General features: G+C 38.1%; 1 protein-coding gene across 4 annotated transcripts in view; it reads left to right on the top strand.

Annotated features, from left to right (window-relative positions):
- The window catches only part of NBEA (neurobeachin), a 990,744-nt gene that overhangs the window by 213,803 nt on the left and 757,307 nt on the right, over positions 1-19,634 (top strand). For 3 of the 4 annotated variants that reach the window (XM_059684425.1, XM_059684424.1, XM_059684423.1), the window contains exon 11: positions 14,640-14,748. In XM_059684425.1, the coding sequence (XP_059540408.1) occupies positions 14,640-14,748 (109 nt within the window). Of the gene's footprint in view, positions 1-11,852; positions 11,959-14,639; positions 14,749-19,634 lie in introns of all 4 variants that reach the window. The other variant, XM_059684426.1, reaches the window with a different exon arrangement.

Genomic DNA, 19,634 nt, shown 5'->3' with positions numbered 1-19,634 from the left:
GGTAATTATTGATGTCTGAGAATTTCCTATGGCCATTTTATCTTTTGTTTTCTGGTAGCTCTGTGCCCCCATTGGTTCTTTTTCCTTTGTGTTTTTCTTTAGTAATATTCCATACTTCTTTATTTCCTCTTTTTTTAAGCTTTGTGTCCTGTTTTGAAGATTTTTGTGGGTGGTTACCATCCTATCCAATAAGGCAAGAATATGCTAATTGACCCTCACACTGTCGAAAAGGTGGTGGAGCCTACAGCCAATAAGGAGGGAATATGCTAATTGACTGACCTGCCCTCAAAGATGGTGGTCCCCACAGCCAATAAGGAGGGAATATGCTAATTGACTGCCACACCGTCAAAGATGGTGACACCCACAGCCAGAAGATGGTTGGCAGGGGAGGGCAGTTGTGGGTGATCAGGCTGACAGGGGAGGGCAGTTAGGGGTGACCAGTCCTGCAAGGGAGGGCAGTTAGGGGTGACCTGGCAGTCAGGGAAGGGGGATTGCGGGCAATTAGGCCAGCAGGGGAAGGCAGTTGGGGGCGATTGTTCCAGCAGGGGAGTGGTTAGGGGGTGATTAGGCTGGCAGGTAGAAGCAGTTAGGGGCAATCAGGCAGGCAGGCAGGTGAGCGGTTGGGAGCTAGCAGTCCTAGATTGTGATAGTGATGTCTAACTGCCAGTCCCACAGGGATCAGGCCTAAAATGGCAGTCGGACATCCCCCGAGGGGTCACAGATTGGAGAGGGTGCAGGCTGGGCTGAGGGACACCCCCTCCCCCTGCCAGTGTATGACTTTCATGCACTTCGCCTCTAGTTAGGCTTATTAAAAATAAAGTTCATATATACCATAGTATTTTTTCTTTTGAGTGTAGGTGAAATTCATCCTCCTTTGCCAGTTCAGACCCTAACTCCCCTCCCCTTTTATGTTTTTGTTGTCACAAATTATCCCTGTTTATACTGTGACTCTTTTGGTGACCTTACTTGTAGTTTGTGACCTTCTGTTCTTTGTTTCATGTAGAGTAACTCTTTTGAGTATTTCCTGCAGTGGAGGTTTTCTGGTGATTAAATTCCTCAGCTTCTGTATGTCTTGGACCATCTTTATTTCTCCTTCATATTTAAAGGATAATTTTGCTGCCCGTATTATTCATGGCTGGCAATTTCTCTCTTTCAGACATTTGAATATTTGGTTTCTCTTCTTCCTTGTAGAGTTTCTGCTGACTAGTCAGATGAAATTCTAATGGGTTTTCCTTTATAGCTTTGAGAATTTTTTCCTTCTTCTTTCTTGGTAGCTTTGATAATTTTTTCTTTGTCATTTGTTTTTGACAGTTTTAAAATCAAGTGTCTTGGAGAGGGCCTCTTTGGATTGAGGTAACCAGGTATTCTGTTTGATTCTTGGATTCAAGGATCTAGTTCTTTCCATTAGTTTGGGAAGTTCTCATCCACTATTTGTTTGAATAGACTCTGCATTCCCTTCTTCCTCTCTTCATCCTCTGGAATGCCTGTTATTGTAATATTGCTTTTTCTGATGGAGTCAGATAGTTCTTATAGAACTCTATCATTTGTCTTTATGCTCAGGTCTCTCTTCCTTCTGTGCCTTCTCTAGACTCCTATCTTTGATATCACTAATACTTTCTTCCATCTGGTTGGCTCTGTTTTCTTTGCTCAGTAGTTTACTCTTAATCTCTTTAATTGCATGCTTTATTACCAGGACTTCTGATTGGTTTTTAAAAAGTCTTAATGTCTTTGGTAAAGTATTAATTTTGTTCATTGATTTTTTTTCTGAGTGACTTAGCTGTATGTGTTTTCTTGCATCTCATTACGTATTTTTAGAACTGCAATCTTGCATTCTCTGTCATTCATATCACATATTTCCATGTGTTCCAGCTTGCTTTCTAGGGATTTTTCATGTTCTTTCTTTTTTTCTTTTTTTTAAATATATTTTATTGATTTTTTACAGAGAGGAAGGGAGAGAGATAGAGAGTCAGAAACATCGATGAGAGAGAAACATCCATCAGCCGCCTCCTGCACATCCCCCACTGGAGATGTGCTCGCAACCCAGGTACATGCCCCCGACCTGAATCGAACCCAGGACCCTTCAGTCCACAGGCCGACGCTCTATCCACTGAGCCAAACTGGCTTCGGCTCATGTTCTTTCTAACTATCCTTGTTACAGTGGTTATTCATGGTATTTACTGCTCTAGTTTACCTAGGCTATTTTATCTGTCTATATTAATGGCTGCTGGCAGCTTCCTCTGAAGAGGTCTTTCTACTGTTTTCCAGTGTTGACCCCCAGGGCTTCTCTAAGATAGTACTGCTAGGCTGCTTTGGGTTGGGGATTGTATTACCCTCATTGTATAGGTGACCCCTGACCTTTGTCCGGTCCTGCTCCAAGCACCGCACCTGGGGATTAGGAAAATAGTGCTTCTATTCCAATTGCTCTTGGTTTACAGGTAATATGCTCCTCAACCTGAGTCCAAGGGCAATGGGAGGAGAGTTTTGGGAATGTATATTTTGGCAGTGCTCTGTGCTTCTGTTTCTTTGTTTGAAATAACACCACCTGACAGTGGAGTATAGCAGGGCAGATCTCTGTGCTCTGTCAGGCATCTACTGGCTCAGTTACTGTTAGCTCTGCTCACTGCTGGCTCTGCCAGACTGCCCCTGCAGCTCTCCTTTCCTCAGTGCTGAAGGAAGTGCCTGCTATTGCAGGCTTCCTCCCCTCTGCACACTGAGCCTTGAACTCCTCCTTGCAGGGCTGCATCTGTGAGCAGTCTGTGCTTTCCTTCCTTTTTGTCTCCCTGTTTATTCCTGGTTGCCCAGTTTTAGATTATTCAGTGGGTGGATCTCTGAAGTGTGCCTTTGTATCGAGCAGGGAATTCTTTGTTGAAATAAAGTTGCTTAATTTGTTGAAATTTCAGGGGAGAGGCCAAGGTTATCTCTCTCGCCTCCATTCCTCTGAAGTTATTTCCTATCATTATATTATTGTTAAAAATTGTATTTTTTAGAGTAGTTTAATGTTTACAATAAAATTTTGCAAGGCTCTGCCATATACTCTTTTCTCCCCACACATACATACTCTACCACATTATCAACATCACTGACCAGAATTGTACTTTTTAATCAAGATTTAAACTAAATTGATACATCATAGTCACTCAAAGTTGATACTTTGAGTTTACTCTTGGTATTGTGTATTCTCATGTGCATTGGGTTTTGACAAAAGTCTAATGACATATATTAATCATTATTATGTTATAAAAAACATTTTCCCTGCCCTAAAAATCCTCTGTGCTTTGTCTGTTCATCCCACTCCCAGAAAGTACTGATCTTTTTTATTATCTCCGTATATTTGCCTTTCCTACAATGTCATATAGTTGAAATCATACAGTAGGCAGCCTGGAGGTTAGGGAGAGTGATGGGGTCTGAAGGTTCCAACACACTAATCACATGGTTAGCTCCACTAGCAAATAGGTCCCATTCTTAGGCAAGTTACAAAATTTACCTCATTAACATAACTAAAGACAGCTATAATTGTTCTGATCACTTAGAAAATTTCAAGGACTTTAGGAGCTCTGTGCCAGAAATTGGGAAGAAGACCAAATGTATTTATAAGTCAATATCATATCATGTTATAAATTTACCTATATGCATTGCTTTAATTTCATTCCACAAATTTGGTAAGTTGTGCTTTTATTTTCATTTCATTTAAAATATTTTTAATATCTTATGATTTATTTTTTACCCAGGTGTAATTTAGAAGTGTGCTGTTTAATCTGTACTTCTTATGGGATTTTCTAGTTATCTGTTATTTTTACTTAATTCCACTATGATCTGAGTATAGATATTGTATGCTTTCTATTTTTTTTAATTTGTAAGATGTGATTTGTGATCCAGAAGGTGGTCTGTCTTAGTGAATGTTTCATGTGAGCTTGAGAGGAATGCTTATTTTGCTGCTGTTGGATGAAGTAGTGTATAGATGTCAGTTATCTCCAGTGGTTTGTTGGTATTATTGAGTTCAACTATATACTGATTTTCTGCCTACTGTATTTGTCCTTTTATTAGAGAGGAGTGTTGAAGTCTCTAACTATCATAGTAGATTCATTTCTTTCTCCTTGCAGTTATAGCAGTTTTCGCATCATCTGGTTTGATGCTCTTGCACCTTGAGAATTCTTATGTCTATTCAGAAAATTGACCCTTTTAACATCATGCAATGCCCTTCTTAATCTTTGTTAATTTTCCTTAATTTGAAGACTGTTCTGTCTGAACAGTTATTTTGAACAAACTTTATCAGATTACTTTAGATTAAAAAATAGAAATTTTTATTACTATTTTTTCAGTGTTCTTTATGTAGATCCAAGTTTCTGACCTATATTGTTTTCTTTCTCTTTAAAGAATTTCTGTTAACATTTTTACACAATTCAGTTCTACTGGAAACAAATGTCCTCAATTTTTGTTTGTTTGGGAGTCTTCATTTCTTCTTCACTTTCAAAGGATAGTTTTGCAGGGTACAGGAGTTGAGGTTGATGGGTTTTTTTTCTTGAAGCTTTAAATATTTCACTCCATTCTCTTTTTGCTTGCATGGTTTCTGAGGAAAAGTTAGATGTCATTCTTTTTGCTACATTTAAGTTGTCTTTTCCTTTTAGGAATTGTTTAACTTTGATTTTCTGTAATTTGAAAATGATATGCGTAGGTGCAGTTTTCATTTCCTTCCCTTTAAAAAAATTTTAAAATTAAGATTTCCATTTCTATGCTTGCATTGCCCCTTTGTTCTTTCATGCTATCTATTTTTATCATTCAGAACCCTTAGCATATTAATTATAGTTTTAAATACCAATTCTGCTAATTCCAACATCCCAGCCATATCTGGGTCTTATTCTTGATTTGTCTTTTTAAATTGGAAATTGCCTTCTAATTTTGCCTTGATAGTCAGACATGATGTACCTGGAAAAGGAATTGCTGTAAATAGGTCTTTAGAAATATGTTGGGGGAGGAAGCACTTTGTAGTTCTTATGATTAGGTCGTGTTTTTGTTTGTTTGTTTGTTTTTGTTTTTTACTCTTTAAAGTATTACAAATAGTAGTACGTTTGTCTCCTTTTTCCCCCATAGACCTCCCCCCAACATCCCACACCCCCTGGCACATGCCCTCACCCCCCTAGTGTCTGTCCATTGGTTATGCTTATATGCATGCATGCAAGTCCTTTGGTTGATCTCTTACCCACCCCCGAACCTTCCACTGCCTTCCGCTGAAGTTTGAAAGTCTGTTCGATGCTTCTTTGTGTCTGTACCTATTTTTGTTCATTGGTTTATGATGTTCTTTATATTCCACAAATTAGTGAGATCATGTGATATTTATCTCTCTATGACTCGCCTATTTCGCTTAGCATAATGCTCTCCAACTCCATCCATGCTGTTGCAAATGGTAAGAATTCCTTCTTTTTAACAGCAGCATAGTATTCCATCGTGTAGATGATGTACCACAGTTTTCTAATCCACTCATTTGCTGATGGACACTTAGGCTGTTTCCAAATCTTAGCTATTGTAAATTGTGCTGCTATGAACATAGGGGTGCATATATCCTTTCTGATTGGTGTTTCTAGTTTCTTGGAATATATTCCTAGATGTGGGATTTATGGGTCAAATGGGAGTCCCATTTTTAGTTGTTTGAGGAAACTCCATACTATTCTCCACAGTGGCTGCACCAGTTTGCATTCCCACCAGCAGTGCATGAGGGTTCCTTTTTCTCTGCATCCTCAACAGCATTTGTCATTTGACTAAGGAGGCATGAACATACAATGGAGTCAAGACAGTCTCTTCAATCGATGGTGTTGGGAAAATTGGACAGATACATGCAAAAAAATAAAACTAGACCACTAACTTACACCATACACAAAATAAACTCAAAATTGGATAAAGGATTTAAACAGAAAACAGAAAACCATAAAAATATTAGATGAATCTACAGGCTACAAAATATCAGACATATACCTAAGCAATATCTTAACTGATACAGCTCCTAGGGCAATGGAAACTAAAAAGAAAATAAACAAATGGGACTACATTAAAAAAAAAAGTTTCTGTACAGCAAAAGTAACTATCAAGAAGACAACAAGAAAGCCCACTGCATGGGAGAACATATTTGCCAATGTTATCACCGATAAGGGTTTAATCTCCAGCATTTACAAGGAACTCATACAACTTAACAAAAGGAAGATAAACAACCCAATCAAAAAATGGGCAATGGAACTAAATAGATACTTTTTGAAAGAGGATATAAGGAAGGCCAAGCAACATATGAGAACATGCTCAAAGTCACTAATCATTTGAGAGATGCAAATCAAAATGACAATGCGGTACCAACTCACACCTGTCAGAATGGCTATCATCAACAAATTAACAAATGACAAGTGAAGGTCTACTCTTGCATGAAATTCGTGCATAGGGCCTCTAGTTGGTTTATAAAAAAACCATAGATTTCTGGGTGTTAATTTTGTATCCTGCTACTTTGCCTAATTCATTTATTAATTCTAGTAGTTTTTTTTATGGAGTCTTTGTATTTTCTACGTATAATATCATGTCATCTGCGAATGATGACGATTTTACTTCTTCTTTTTCAATTTGGATGCCTTTTATTTCTCTTCTTTGTCTGATCGCCATGGCTAGCACTTCCAGGACTATGTCAAACAGGAGTGGTGAGAGTGGACATGCCTGTTTTGTTCTTATTCTTAGGGGAAATGGTTTTAGTTTTTGCCTGTTGAGTATGATATTGGATGCAGGTTTGTCATATAAGGCTTTTATTATGTTGAGGTATGAGCCTTCTAATCCCACCTCGCTGAGAGTTTTTATCAAAAAAGGGTGTTGGATTTTGTCAAATGTTTTCTCTGCATCAATTGATATGATTATATGGACTTTATCTTTCAATTTGTTTATGTGCTGTATCACCTTTATTGATTTGCGGATATTGCACCATCCTTGCATCCCTGGGTTAAATCCCATGGTGTATGATCTTTCTGCTGTACTGCTGGATGCGATTTGCTAGAATTTTGTTGAGAATTTTGGCATCTATGTTCATGAGGGATATTGGCCTATAATTCTCTTTCTTTGTGTTGTCTTTATCTGGTTTTGGGATAAGTGTAATGCTGGCTTTGTAGAAAGAGTTTGAGAGTGTTCCTTCCTCTTAAATTTTTTGGAATAGTCTGAGGAAGATAGGTTTAGTTCTTCTTTGACTATTTGATAAAACTCCCTTGTGAAGCCATCTGGCTTTTGTTTGTTGAAAGTTTTTTGATTACTGCTTCAATTTCCTCCATAGTTATCAGCTTATTCACATGTTTGATTTTTCCTGATTGAGTTTTGGAAGATTGTATTTTTCTAGGAATATATCCATTTCTTCTACGTTAACTAGTTTGTTGGAATAGAGTTGCTCATAGCATATTTTTTACGATACTTCATATTTGTGGGGTCTGTTGTTATTTTGACTCATTCTTTTCTGATTTTATTTGGGTCCTCTCTCTTTGCTTCTTGGTGAGCCTGGCTAGAGGTTCATCAATCTTGTTTATACTTTCAAAGAACCAGTTCTTGGCTTTATTGATCTTTTTTGGTCTCTATGTCATTTATTTCTGCTCTGATCTTTATTATTTCCTTCTGCTCTGGGTTTTTTTATTGCTGTCTTTGTAATTCTTCAAATTGCAGTGTTAGATGGTTTATTACAAGTTTTTCTTGTTTTTTGAGGTAGGCCTGTAGAGCTATGAACTTCCCTCTCAAGACTGCTTTCACTGTGTCCCATAGGTTTTGGATTGTTGTGTTTTCATTGTCATTTGTTCCATGATACTTTTTATTTCTTCTTTGGTCTCTTTGGTAACCCAATCATTGTTCAATGGCATGCTATTTAACCTCCAAGTGTTTGGATTTTTGTGATTGTTTTTATTGTAGTTTTTCTGTACTAAAAATAGCTTAGGTGGTCCTCGCACCCTCCTGTACAAGGTCATCACAAGATGGCTGCGCACACAGTGGGGGCGGGGCCCAGAGTCCTCTCTGTATGGTGAGGCGTAGAAGAGGCTAGTCCCAGCAGAGGAGGCGGGTTGCAGCAGGGGTGGGCAGTTGTGAGTGATCAGGCTGGCAGAGGAAGGCAGTTAGGGGCGATCGGGCCAGCAGGGGAGCAGTTAGGCGTCAATCAAGCTGGAAGGGGAGCGGTTATGGGGCGATCAGGCCGCCAGGGAGAAGCAGTTAGGGGCAATCAGGCAGGCAGGCAGTTTATTATAAAGTTAAATGTACACTTATTTTATTATTCAACCTTTCTACTCCTGGGATTGTGAGAAATGAATGAAAACTGTGTTCACACAAAAACCCTTTTGTGAATGTTTATAGTAGTCCTATTCATAATTGCTATTAACATATATAATTCAAATGTATACAAATTGTTGCAATCCATTCATACAATGGCATTATATTGAATAGTTAAAAGGAATAAACTCTTGATGTATGCAAATACTTGGGTGAATCTCAAAGGCAGTATGTTGAGGTCAATGACATACTCAGATTATATATTGTATGATTCCATTTATATGAAAATCATGAGAAGTCAAAAGTATAGTGATGGATAAGAGGTAAGTCCTTACCTAAGGTTGCTGGTGTTGGGAGACTGTGGCTTACAAAGATGTAAAGGGATAGGATAAATGAGTATTTCTGATATGATGTAACTGGTATCTATCTATCTTGATTTTGGTGAGATTATACAAATCTATATATCTAACATTCTCAGAATTCTACATATACACATAAAATTAAGAGGTTAGTTTTACTGTATAGATCACTTAAAAAAGATAATTAATGATAAACAGAATAGAAAATTATTGGGCATACAGGGTGGGCAAAAGTACGTTTACAGTTGTCCATATGGAAAATAATTCAATGATAAATAACAATACAGGAATGAACTGTGCATTTCCCATACTCATAACTGTAAACCTACTTTTGCCATACCATATATGTAGAGTCAAATAATTATTTCAGCTTTCTGTGTAATCAGCTGTTTAAACATTTTTTCCTTTATTTTGTAATTTCAGCACATCTAGGGTATATTTTTAATCCTGCTTCTGTTAATAGGCTGAGGGTTGGCTGAAAGTAAAGCCAGCACCAGATAAAGCACTAACCAGTTGGCTTCCCTGCAGTAGCATGCTTCCATTATGAAGGGCATTACATATATAGTTAAGATTAACACATGTAACACATGTGTAGTTACAATCTTTCTATTTTTTCTTTGAAATTTAGTTGTTTTTTTTAAGTCTAGGAAGTTACAGCATCAAACTTCTAAAGTATTCATGTATTATTATAGTGGTGCTGCTACTTGTTACATGTCCAGGAAGGTTTTCATAAATAGACTAGGGCATTTACTAGTAGAGCATTGAAGTGGCAGTGTGTCATTTGAGGTTAAATTGCACACTGTTAGGTTTTGAGAGTTTTTTTGTTTTGTTTTGTTTTACATTAGAGCCTTTTCAGTTAATATCTATCAGCCATTTTATAGATATGAATGGAGCTGATCAAGAGACTCTTGTTCTCAAACTATGTAAATACTGATAGATATTATGTAATAACACATTATGTCATAACGGATTTATAATTCATTTACATGATCAAATTTTTAAATTTTGTTTCTTTGATAAGACAAATTGTTATACCTTTCAATCACACTTTAATAAACATTGATGTTTTTTGGCTATGAATATATTTTGTCAGGAATAAAATAGGCTAATGAAATATAAAACCAAAGTTTGTTACCAAAAAAAGGTAAAAATGTGTTACAGCTTGACAAACTTTTAATAGAGCCTTTCAAGAATGCTCTTAAATAGCCATGATAGTGGTAACAATTGAATGGCTACCTGTCTCGTAGCAGGTTGAAAGAAAAGAGAGATACAGAGGAGAGGTTTCATGGTGAAGTGCAGGCTCAGTGATTTCATGTGCTACCCAGTGTATTCCATCCATCCTTACATTTTATTGTGCTGCATTTCACTCTTTTCTTTTCTTGACTTGCAGATAAGTGTATTTTACTTAATTTAGCATGTATCTCCACTTGTTGTCTTATTTGATGAATGTAACAGTTTGTGTACCAGGATTCATTGCATATGTAGGCAGGTAGGCAATTGTCTTTTGAGATAGCATCTTCAGGAATATATTGTCTAAAAGTGACAGCTAAATGTACCTGGAGTTGGAAACTTTGGGTTTGGCCGTTTCTAATTTTGAACTGTGAAAAAATTTAACTCTTCTAACTTACTGTGAGATTTTTTTTGTGTGTATGTTGCTGGAAATTGTGTTGAGTGTAAAATTATCTTGAGTTGGACTTGAGTTGATTTCTTTTACAGTTTTATTCTTTTTTTTTCTAATATATATTATTGATTTTTTACAGAGAGGAAGGGAGAGAGATAGAGAGTTAGAAACATCGATCAGCTGCCTCCTGCACATCTCCTACTGGGGATATGCTCGCAACCCAGGTACATGCCATTGACCGGAATCGAACCTGGGACCTTTCAGTCCGCAGGCCTACGCTCTATCCACTGAGCCAAACCAGTTTCGGCTACAGTTTTATTCTTGCTATGATCACTCTCATCTCCAAAGAGCTTTGTAGTGGAAAAAAATTAGCATTAAAACTATAGTATTAGATATTTTATATAAGTTTAATTATCTTTTGCAAGATTTCAATCTATTTCAATACTAAAGTAAGCTACCTAAGACATGAAACTTTATGAAAAAGCCAAAAGACTCTCCCTCCGTTTACTGGCACCTTAAATCTTATTAGAACTTAATCTACTTTTGAATTTATTCTGACAGTTACTTTGCTTGTAGTGAGTGTTTTTTAAAGATTAAAAACAAATTTTTATAAAGGGATGTGTTGAATTTCTGAATGAATATAGAATATTTTATTTTAACACTATTAATTCCATTCTTAATATATTTAAACAACTCATCAAATTGAGGTACTTGCTTGTACAAAGCAAATTGAAAAGTGATTTTCTATATTCTAAGAACCGCTTTTGAACTGAACTTAGGTTATATATTTAATATTAATCATTTCAGTAATAAAGTAGGTCTATCTTTATGATATATTTTATCTTTAAATAAAGTACCTCAAATAATAAAGTAATATTAAAATCAAGTAAAAATCTATAGTTATATAAATTTTAATGGAACCTAAATATAGTCATATTTTTTTATTAGAAACAGAATTTATTTATATTTTTACACAGTTATTAAAATTATTTGGTGTTAATGGACCAAGACTGGTGTGTGTGTGTGTGTGTGTGTGTGTGTGTGTGTTTTAAGATAATATGGGCCCGAAAGCTCTGGACATTTTAATAAACATAGTAACTTGTTAAATGTATTATACTATTTTTTCAATTTTCCTAAGGTCTAGACCTTTATAAGTATATCACTTGAAATAAATATTATTTCCTAGTTTACTTGAAGCTTATTAAAAATTAGAAGATTGTTATTATTTTTAAGATATAACCCTAAAAATATTTAGTGTTATTTTCCATTAAAGGAGACAGAATTAAAAACCCATTAACTGTTTCTGAAGTGGAATTGCTACGTACAGAACATCTGTTACAATGTCTTTTGAAAAGTTTAGCAGTTTTACCTTAGGAGATAAAAATCAGAGTACTTTTTATCTATCAAGTAAAAAAATTCTGTGAACATCTCTTTCTAGCAATTGCTACACTTTTCAAGAGATTTTCTCATTTTGGCTGACAGAGATACTTACTTTTGATTTATCCTATATATTTAGATCCTCTACAGTTGAACTGATGTGTCTAGACAGGAAGTGGTATGTAGGAGATATAGGAATGGGCTGAAGTATCCTTTATATTTGCCTTTGTATCTAGGGGAGTTGGAAATAGGCAAGAATGGAGAGAAATTTTGTATGGCAGTACACAGAATTTTGCAAGTTTATTGTGAGCCCTGCAGCAATCCGATGCATTTTAGTTACTGGTAAGTTTGTTAAATTATGTTTGAAAATGTACCTCTTCGAAGATGGCCATCTCTTTACTATTACATCTACCATGTCAAATATATCTATTTTAAAGATTTAAAAAAGATATGGCATTGCTATTGCATTGGGTCTTAGGTATAAATGAATAATACCTTTGTTAGTGAATGAATTTGACTTTTCAATTTTTGTCATAGTTAAAATTGAAGTGAAATTAATATTATATGGGTATTATATCATGTGTTAAGATTTTGGGAAAATAAAATTAATATTTCTGGTTTTGTAATGAATCTCTAGTGTGTTTAGAAGTCTTGAGTTAATTCATTAGATGTTTGAGAAAGAATTGTCTTTCTGACATAAAAGAATAAGAAAATCTATGGCATCCTTTTAATTTTATATGGGTCTACACAGGAGGAAGATTTATCATAAGAAATACTTTGTGCATTTTTTTATGGACCATAGGGACCATAGTGATGCTTTTTTGGTCTTTTTGGCAGTGCTGATGTTTAGGAATCCTAGTCATCTTCCTCTCTAAATCACTAACTCAGATGTAGGTTAAAATTCCATGAACAGATTAGGAAATTGTGTGATCTCTCTGCAATCGCTGTCTTCATTCTTTTCAAACATGTAGGCAGAAGTACTATGTATAATAGTACTTAAGCAGTTATTTGTGAAGTGGCTTTGACTATTGATACAATTCATTTAAAATGGACTAGATTGCTTTTAATAGCTGTTCTTTTTTTACAGAAACATTTAAAAAATCCCAAGGAATTCCTTGGGAGTTGTGTTTTTCTTGTAAATATCTACCTTTGGTTTTTAGGACAGAGTAAAACAATATCATTGATTTGTAATACTAGTTTACTTGTTTTTGTGGTTTAAAGATACAGGGCCAAATAATGTAATAGAATTTTAATTTCCTGTAATGAAGTACTTTGTTTTCAAATGTACCATATATATTTTTTCTAGCTGAAATCTGTTAAACGATTGATTATTACAATAATGATAATTTTTGTTAATTATTTTTATGAGAATCCTTTTCTAATTTGAACAAGTATAACCTCACTGTTAGAGAAAAGTATTGTTTGTAATTTTTATTGAAATCAGAAGAGCAACCCTCAGGTAGGTCAAGTAAGTGCCCATGACGCTCAAAACCCTGAACCCTGCCTGCCAGGGCTCTCTGGATATTTTTTACAAAAGTATTTTTTTTTAAATAACTCCAGAGAATATAATAACTTTAGATAATTTAGGGGCCTTAGTAATTTTCAAGTTTTCCTCATTACCAGATTTTCTTAATTTCTTTTAGGAATGAGTACTTGTGTATTAAAATATTTTTAGAAATTTGAGGCTTTACCCATGCTTGTGAATATAAATAGGGAATTTAGGGTCCTTGTAAAGCACTTTAAATAGATATTATTTTAATAGGTGGTAAAGTCTGGCTTATATCATTTATTGCTATAAACTATGGTAACATATAACTAGAAATATTGTCATGTATGAATGCTGCTGTTTGAAAATTGTTCTATGTAACTTTCTGAAGTAATATATTACCACAGCTTAATTAATTGTAATACTTTGTTGTTCTTTTGTTTCTTCATTCAGTTACCACATCAAGTGTTTTATGTTTGTCTGGCACATATCTTTATGTGCTTTTATGTGTTGTATATACATTGTGTTATTGTCACTTTTCATTTTAATATTACATAAATCATTTCTTTTCTCTGCTCTCATGAACTTTCCTGAGGGCATTTAGGGACATAAGTAATGTTTCATTTGTCTCCAGATATATATTTTTTATTGACCCTTACCCAGAAATGAGGATATTTTTCCATTGATTTTTTTTTTAGAGAGAGTGGATGGGAGGGTGAGGGAGATGAGAGAGAGAGAGAGAGAGAGAGAGAGAGAGAGAGAGAGAGAGAGAGAGACATCAGTGTGAGAGACACATCCATTGGTTGGTTGTGTCCCGCATGCACCCTGACTGAGGACAGGAGTGGTGGATGGAGGAGTGGGGATTTGGGGAGGGGTTAAACCTGCAACCCCCAGGTAGGTCAGGTAGGTGCCCATGACCAGTAGTTGAACCTGTGATCCTCTAGTGTACAAGCTGATGCTCTAACCACTGAACCCTGCTGACCAGGGCTCTCTGGATATCTTAAGAGTCTCATGCTCTACCGACTGAGCTAGCTGGGCACTTCCTCTCTGGATATCTTAAAAAAAAGTAATAAAAATAGGTTTAAATGAAAGATTTATTGAAAAACTCAGTGTGTTCTTCCAAAACAATCTTGTATACCTATTTAAAATTCTCTAAGATAACATGTTCTTTAAAGAAATATTATGATAAAGTCTTTATTATGATGCAGTGACATTCTGGGGTGTGTTTCTTATGTTAAATTTACTTGAAACAGGGAATATATGTGTGTATAGGTAAACTTAGATGTTTTGCCTTGGAACATAAAAAAATCTACAGTTATTTGTTGATTTATGATATTTAATTTTAAATAGATGAAACTAGTTTTCTCATGTTTATAAGAAATATATTATTGTATAAATAAGGTATAATAGTCATTGTCAGAAAAACAGATTTGATTTAAACGTGGTTGTTGTTTGTCATGAAAATATTGAAATTGAACACTATTTATAATCAACAGTTGATGGTTATATAATGAAATTATCTTTACTTTACATGCAGTGCTACTCTTTTGGCTTTCCTGGTTGAACTGCTTAAAAGTTCGGTAGCCATGCAAGAACAGATGCTGGGTGGAAAAGGCTTTTTAGTCATTGGCTACTTACTTGAAAAGGTAAGTGATACGTAATGATGATTTTATTGTGTAGCCTTCAAAGTTGGACAACTGATAACCACTAATTATAGTTTTTCTATAGTTTCCTTTTCCATTAACTGTACAGAGGCTATATTTTAGGCTAATTCATAAACATTTTTATATTATGCACCTAGATGTAAGTGTAGACATTGAACTAAATTGGGTTAGAAATTTATATAATTAAGAAACTGAGAGAAAATAGAAACTAAAAAAAAAATTTCACCTGCTTTTCTTCAAAGTTATAAGTTTGTTCTTAATTTTTTTTTAATTATGGAAAACTGTTTCCTATATCTCGAGTATTGATAATTGCCTAGATTTATCTGAAATTACATTTTACATGAATGAGAATCTCTAAAATGCATTTTCCACATAACTGCACATGACACAGTAACTATCAGGAACTACCCCTTACATAAACTTGTCATTTATTTACTAATGTTCTATCATCATAATTTTAAAGAGCTTTTTTTTTTTTAATCCTCACTCAAGGATATTTTTCCATTGATAATCAGAGAAAATGGAAGAGAGAGGGAAAGACAGAGAGAAACATTGATGTGAGAGAGAGACATCGATTAGTTCCCCCTACATGAGCCCTGACCAGGGCCTGAGCCAGGGAGGAACCTGCAATCAAGATATGTGCCCTTGACTGGAATCAAACCCGGGACCCTTCAGTCTACAGGCCTATGCTCTATACCAGTGATGGCGAACCTATGACACGCGTGTCAGAAGTGACACGTGAACTCATTTTTTTGGTTGATTTTTCTTTGTTAAACGGCATATAGATATATAAAATAAACTAGAGGCCCGGTGCACAAAAATTTGTGCACTCGGGGGGGAGCGGGGGTCCCTCAGCCCGGCCTGTGCCCTCTCGCAGTCTGGGACCCCTCGGGAGACAACGACCTGCTGGCTTAGGCCTGCTCCCGGGTGGCAGAGGGCAGGCCCAATCCCTAGGTGCAGCCCCTGGTCGGGCTCAGAGCAGGGCCGATTGGGGAGTTGGGGCGCCGCCCCGTCATGCACAGAACAGGGCAAATTGGGAGGTTGTGATGCCACCCTCAGTCACGCTCAGGGTAGGGCCAGTTGGGGGGTTGGGGCACCGTCCCCTGTCACACTCACGGCAGGGTCGATGGGGAGGTTGCGGTGCCACACCCTGTCATGCACAGAGCAGGGCCAATCAGGGGGTTGGGGCGCTGCCCCCATCACACACAGAGCAGGCCCATCAGGGAGTTAGGGTGCCGCCACTCTCACACTCAGGGCAGGGCCGATGGGGGGATTATGGCTCTACCCCATCACACACAGAGCAGGGCCTGTGGCGGGGGAGGGGGGGTGAGGAGCTCCCGCCTATCAGGCACAGAACAGGGCTGCTCAGGGGGTTGGGGCCCCACCCCCTGTCACACACAGAGCCGCAGGACGCTCAAGGGGTTTGCGTGCTGCCCCTGTCACGCTGATCCCAGTGCCGGGAGGCATATTACCCTTTTACTATATAGGGTAGAGGCCTGGTGCATGGGTGCGGCCGGCTGGTTTGCCCTGAAGGGTGTCCTGGATCAGGGTGGGGGTCCCCACTGGGGTGCCTGGCCAGTCTGGGTGAGGGGCTGATGGCTATTTTCAGGCTGAAGTTCCCAACCGCTCCTTTTTTTCTTTTCTTTTTTTTTATTCTGGGCCAGCTTTACCTTGAGGCTTGGCTCCAGCTCTTAGGCCTCCGCGGCTGAAAGTAGGTTTCTGGCCTTTGCTTACAATGTTGCAAATCTGCTGGCTGAAGTCTGGCGGTATTTGTTACAATGTTTCTTAAACTGCCCTCTCAGAGGCCTGCAGCCACAGGTGGGGAACGTTGGTTTCCTCCAACGATCCTCCGTCACTGAGGCAAGCAAGCCTCATGTTAGTTTCAAGCTGCCTGGCTTCCGGCCGCCATCTTGGCTGACAGTTAATTTGCATATCTCGCTGATTAGCCAATGAAAAGGGTAGCAGTCGTACGCCAATTACCACGCTTCTCTTTTATTAGTGTAGATATCAAAAATATAAGTCTTTGTTTTACTATGGTTGCAAATATCAAAAAATTTCTATATGTGACACAGCACCAGAGTTAAGTTATTGTTTTTCAAAATGCTGACACGCTGAGCTCAAAAGGTTCGCCATCACTGCTCTATACACTGAGCAAAACTGGCTAGGGCTAAAGTGAGCATTTTTTTTTAACACTAAAACTTAGCTTAAAATTAGAAATATTGTGAAAACACTTAAAATAAAATAGATTTCAGTACTTTCTCTTTCTTGGAATCAATGCCCTTAATACTATCAATTTAGTGGGTAAAAATATTTTCTTGCCCTAACTGGTTTGGCTCAGTGGATAGAGCGTTGGCCTGCAGACTCAAGGGTCCCAGGTTTGATTCCGGTCAAGGGTATGCATGTTGGCTGCGGGCACATCCCCAGTAGGGGGCGTGCAAGAGGCAGCTGATCGATGTTTCTCTCTCATCGATGTTTCTAACTCTCTATCCCTCTCCCTTCCTCTCTGTAAAAAATCAATAAAATATATTAAAAAAAATATTTTCTTTTGGTTTTTATTTGCATTTTTTTATTTTTAATAATATTGGATATATATGTATATATATATATATGTGTGTGTGTGTATATATATATCTTTTTTTTATTAGACATTCATTTTTTCTCTTCTGTGAAGTTCTTATTTATGCTTTTGCCAATTTTCTGTATTACCTTCAATACCCCTACTCCTAGGCGGTCTGTAATCTACTCTTGGTCTCTGTGATCTTATGTATTCTAGATATTTCTTCTAAGTGGAATCATATAGTATTGTCCTTCTGTAAATGGCTTATTTCACTAAGCATAATGTTTACAAGATTCATTGTTGTAGCATATATCGGAACTTCATTCCTTTTTATGACTTAACAATATTCCATCGTATGTATTTATTGCATTTTCTTTATCCATCTGTCAATGGATATTTGTATTGTTTCTATCTTTTGGCTATTATAAATAATGCTGCCCTGAATGGTCATATACAAATTTGTGTGTAGACATATGTTTTTATTTCTCTTGGGAAGAAGAAAAATCAATTATCTTACCTATAAGTTGATTTTCAGTGTCCTATTTTATATTTATTTAAGAAATTGACAGACTGTTTTCCAACGTAGCTCTACCATTTTACATTCTTATAAGCTATTGTATTTTTTTTATTCTAGCCATCTTAGTAGGTGTGAAATGGCATATTAGTTTTTATTTACCTTTCTTTGATATCTAATATTAAGCATCTCTTTATGTGCATTTTGCCTACTTATACATATTTTTAAGAAAGGTCTATTTAGAACTTTTGCCAATTTTAAATAATTTGAGTTATGTCTTTTTTATTATTGAGTTTTAGGAGTTTTTATTCTATATACTAATTCTTTATTAGATGTTTGATTTCCAAAGGTAGTGTTTCATTCTGTAGATCAATTTGTGTTATCATTTGCATTTCTCTAATTACAAATTAAGTTTAGCATACTATCTAATAAAAGAGAAACATGGTAATTAGCCGTACATCCGCTACCCTTCCCATTGGCTAATCAGGGTGATATGCAAATTAACTTCCAGCCAAGATGGCGGCCAGCAGCCAGGCAGCTTGAAGCGAACATGAGGCTTGCTTGCTTCAGTGAGGAAGGACTCCAACGTTCCCCACCTGCCGCTACCAGCCTCTGAGCTTGCAGTTTGAAACATTGTTACAAATATAGAAGCTAAACAAAACTCCAGATACCTGCTTTCAGCCAGCCGGGATCTCAGAGCTGGAGTTGATACAGTGTTTCAATTATAGAACCCAAACAAACCAGATACCTGCTTTCAGCAGCAGAGGCCTCAGAGCTGGAGCCAGAGCTAAAGCTGGCCCAGAATAAAAAAAAAAGAAAAAAGAAAAAAAGGAGCAGTTGGGAGCTTCAATCACCCGCCAGCCTGAAAAAAGCCCTCAGCCCCTCACCCAGACTGGCCGGGCACCCCAGTGGGGACCCCCACCCTGATATAGGACACCCTTCAGGGCAAACAGCCGGCCCCCACCCATGCACCAGGCCTCTATTCTATATAGTAAAAGGGTAATATGCCTCCCAGCACTGGGATCAGCAGACCCGTGAGGCCTCCCAGCACCGGGATCAGCGGAGCTGAGAGGCCTCCCGGCACCAGGATCAGTGTGACAGGGGGCAGCGCCCAAACCCCCTGATCGCCCTGCGGCTCTGTGTGTGACAGCAGGCGGGGCCACAATCTCCCTATCCGCCCTGCTCTGTTCGTGACAGGGGAAGGCACCCCAACCCTCTGATCACCCCTGCTCTGTGCGTGACAGGCGGGACCTCCCCAAACCCCTGATCGCCCAGCGGCTTTGTGTGATACGGTGCGGCGCCCCAACACCCTGATCGGCCCTGCTCTGTGGGTGATAGAGGGCGGCGCCCCAACCCCCCACCCACGGGCCCTGATCTGTGTGTGATGGGGTAGAGCCATAACCTCCCCATCAGCCCTGCCCTGAGTGTGACAGTGGTGGCACCCCAATCCCCTGGTCGGCCCTGCTCTCTGGGTGATAGAGGACGGCGCCCCAACCCCTTGATCCGCCCTGCTCTGTGTGTGTCAGGGGGCGGTGCCCCAACTCCCCTATCGGCCCTACCCTGTTAGTGACAGGGGGGAGCTCCTCAACCCCCTGATTGACCCTGCTCTGTGAGTGACAGGGGGCAGCGCCCCAACCCTCTGATTGCCCCTGTTCTGTGCATGACGGGGTGGCGCCGCAACCTCCCCATCGACCGTGCCTTGACTGTGACAGGGGGCGGTGCCCCAAGCCCCCAATCGGCCCTACCCTGAGCATGACTGAGTGTGGCATCGCAACCTCCCGATCCGCCCTGCTCTGT

This window comes from Myotis daubentonii, chromosome 2, assembly GCF_963259705.1.
Source record: "Myotis daubentonii chromosome 2, mMyoDau2.1, whole genome shotgun sequence".
Classification (NCBI taxonomy): domain Eukaryota; kingdom Metazoa; phylum Chordata; class Mammalia; order Chiroptera; family Vespertilionidae; genus Myotis; species Myotis daubentonii.
Note: the sequence above shows the minus strand (reverse complement) of the source record. Positions and strands in the feature narration are given on the sequence as shown.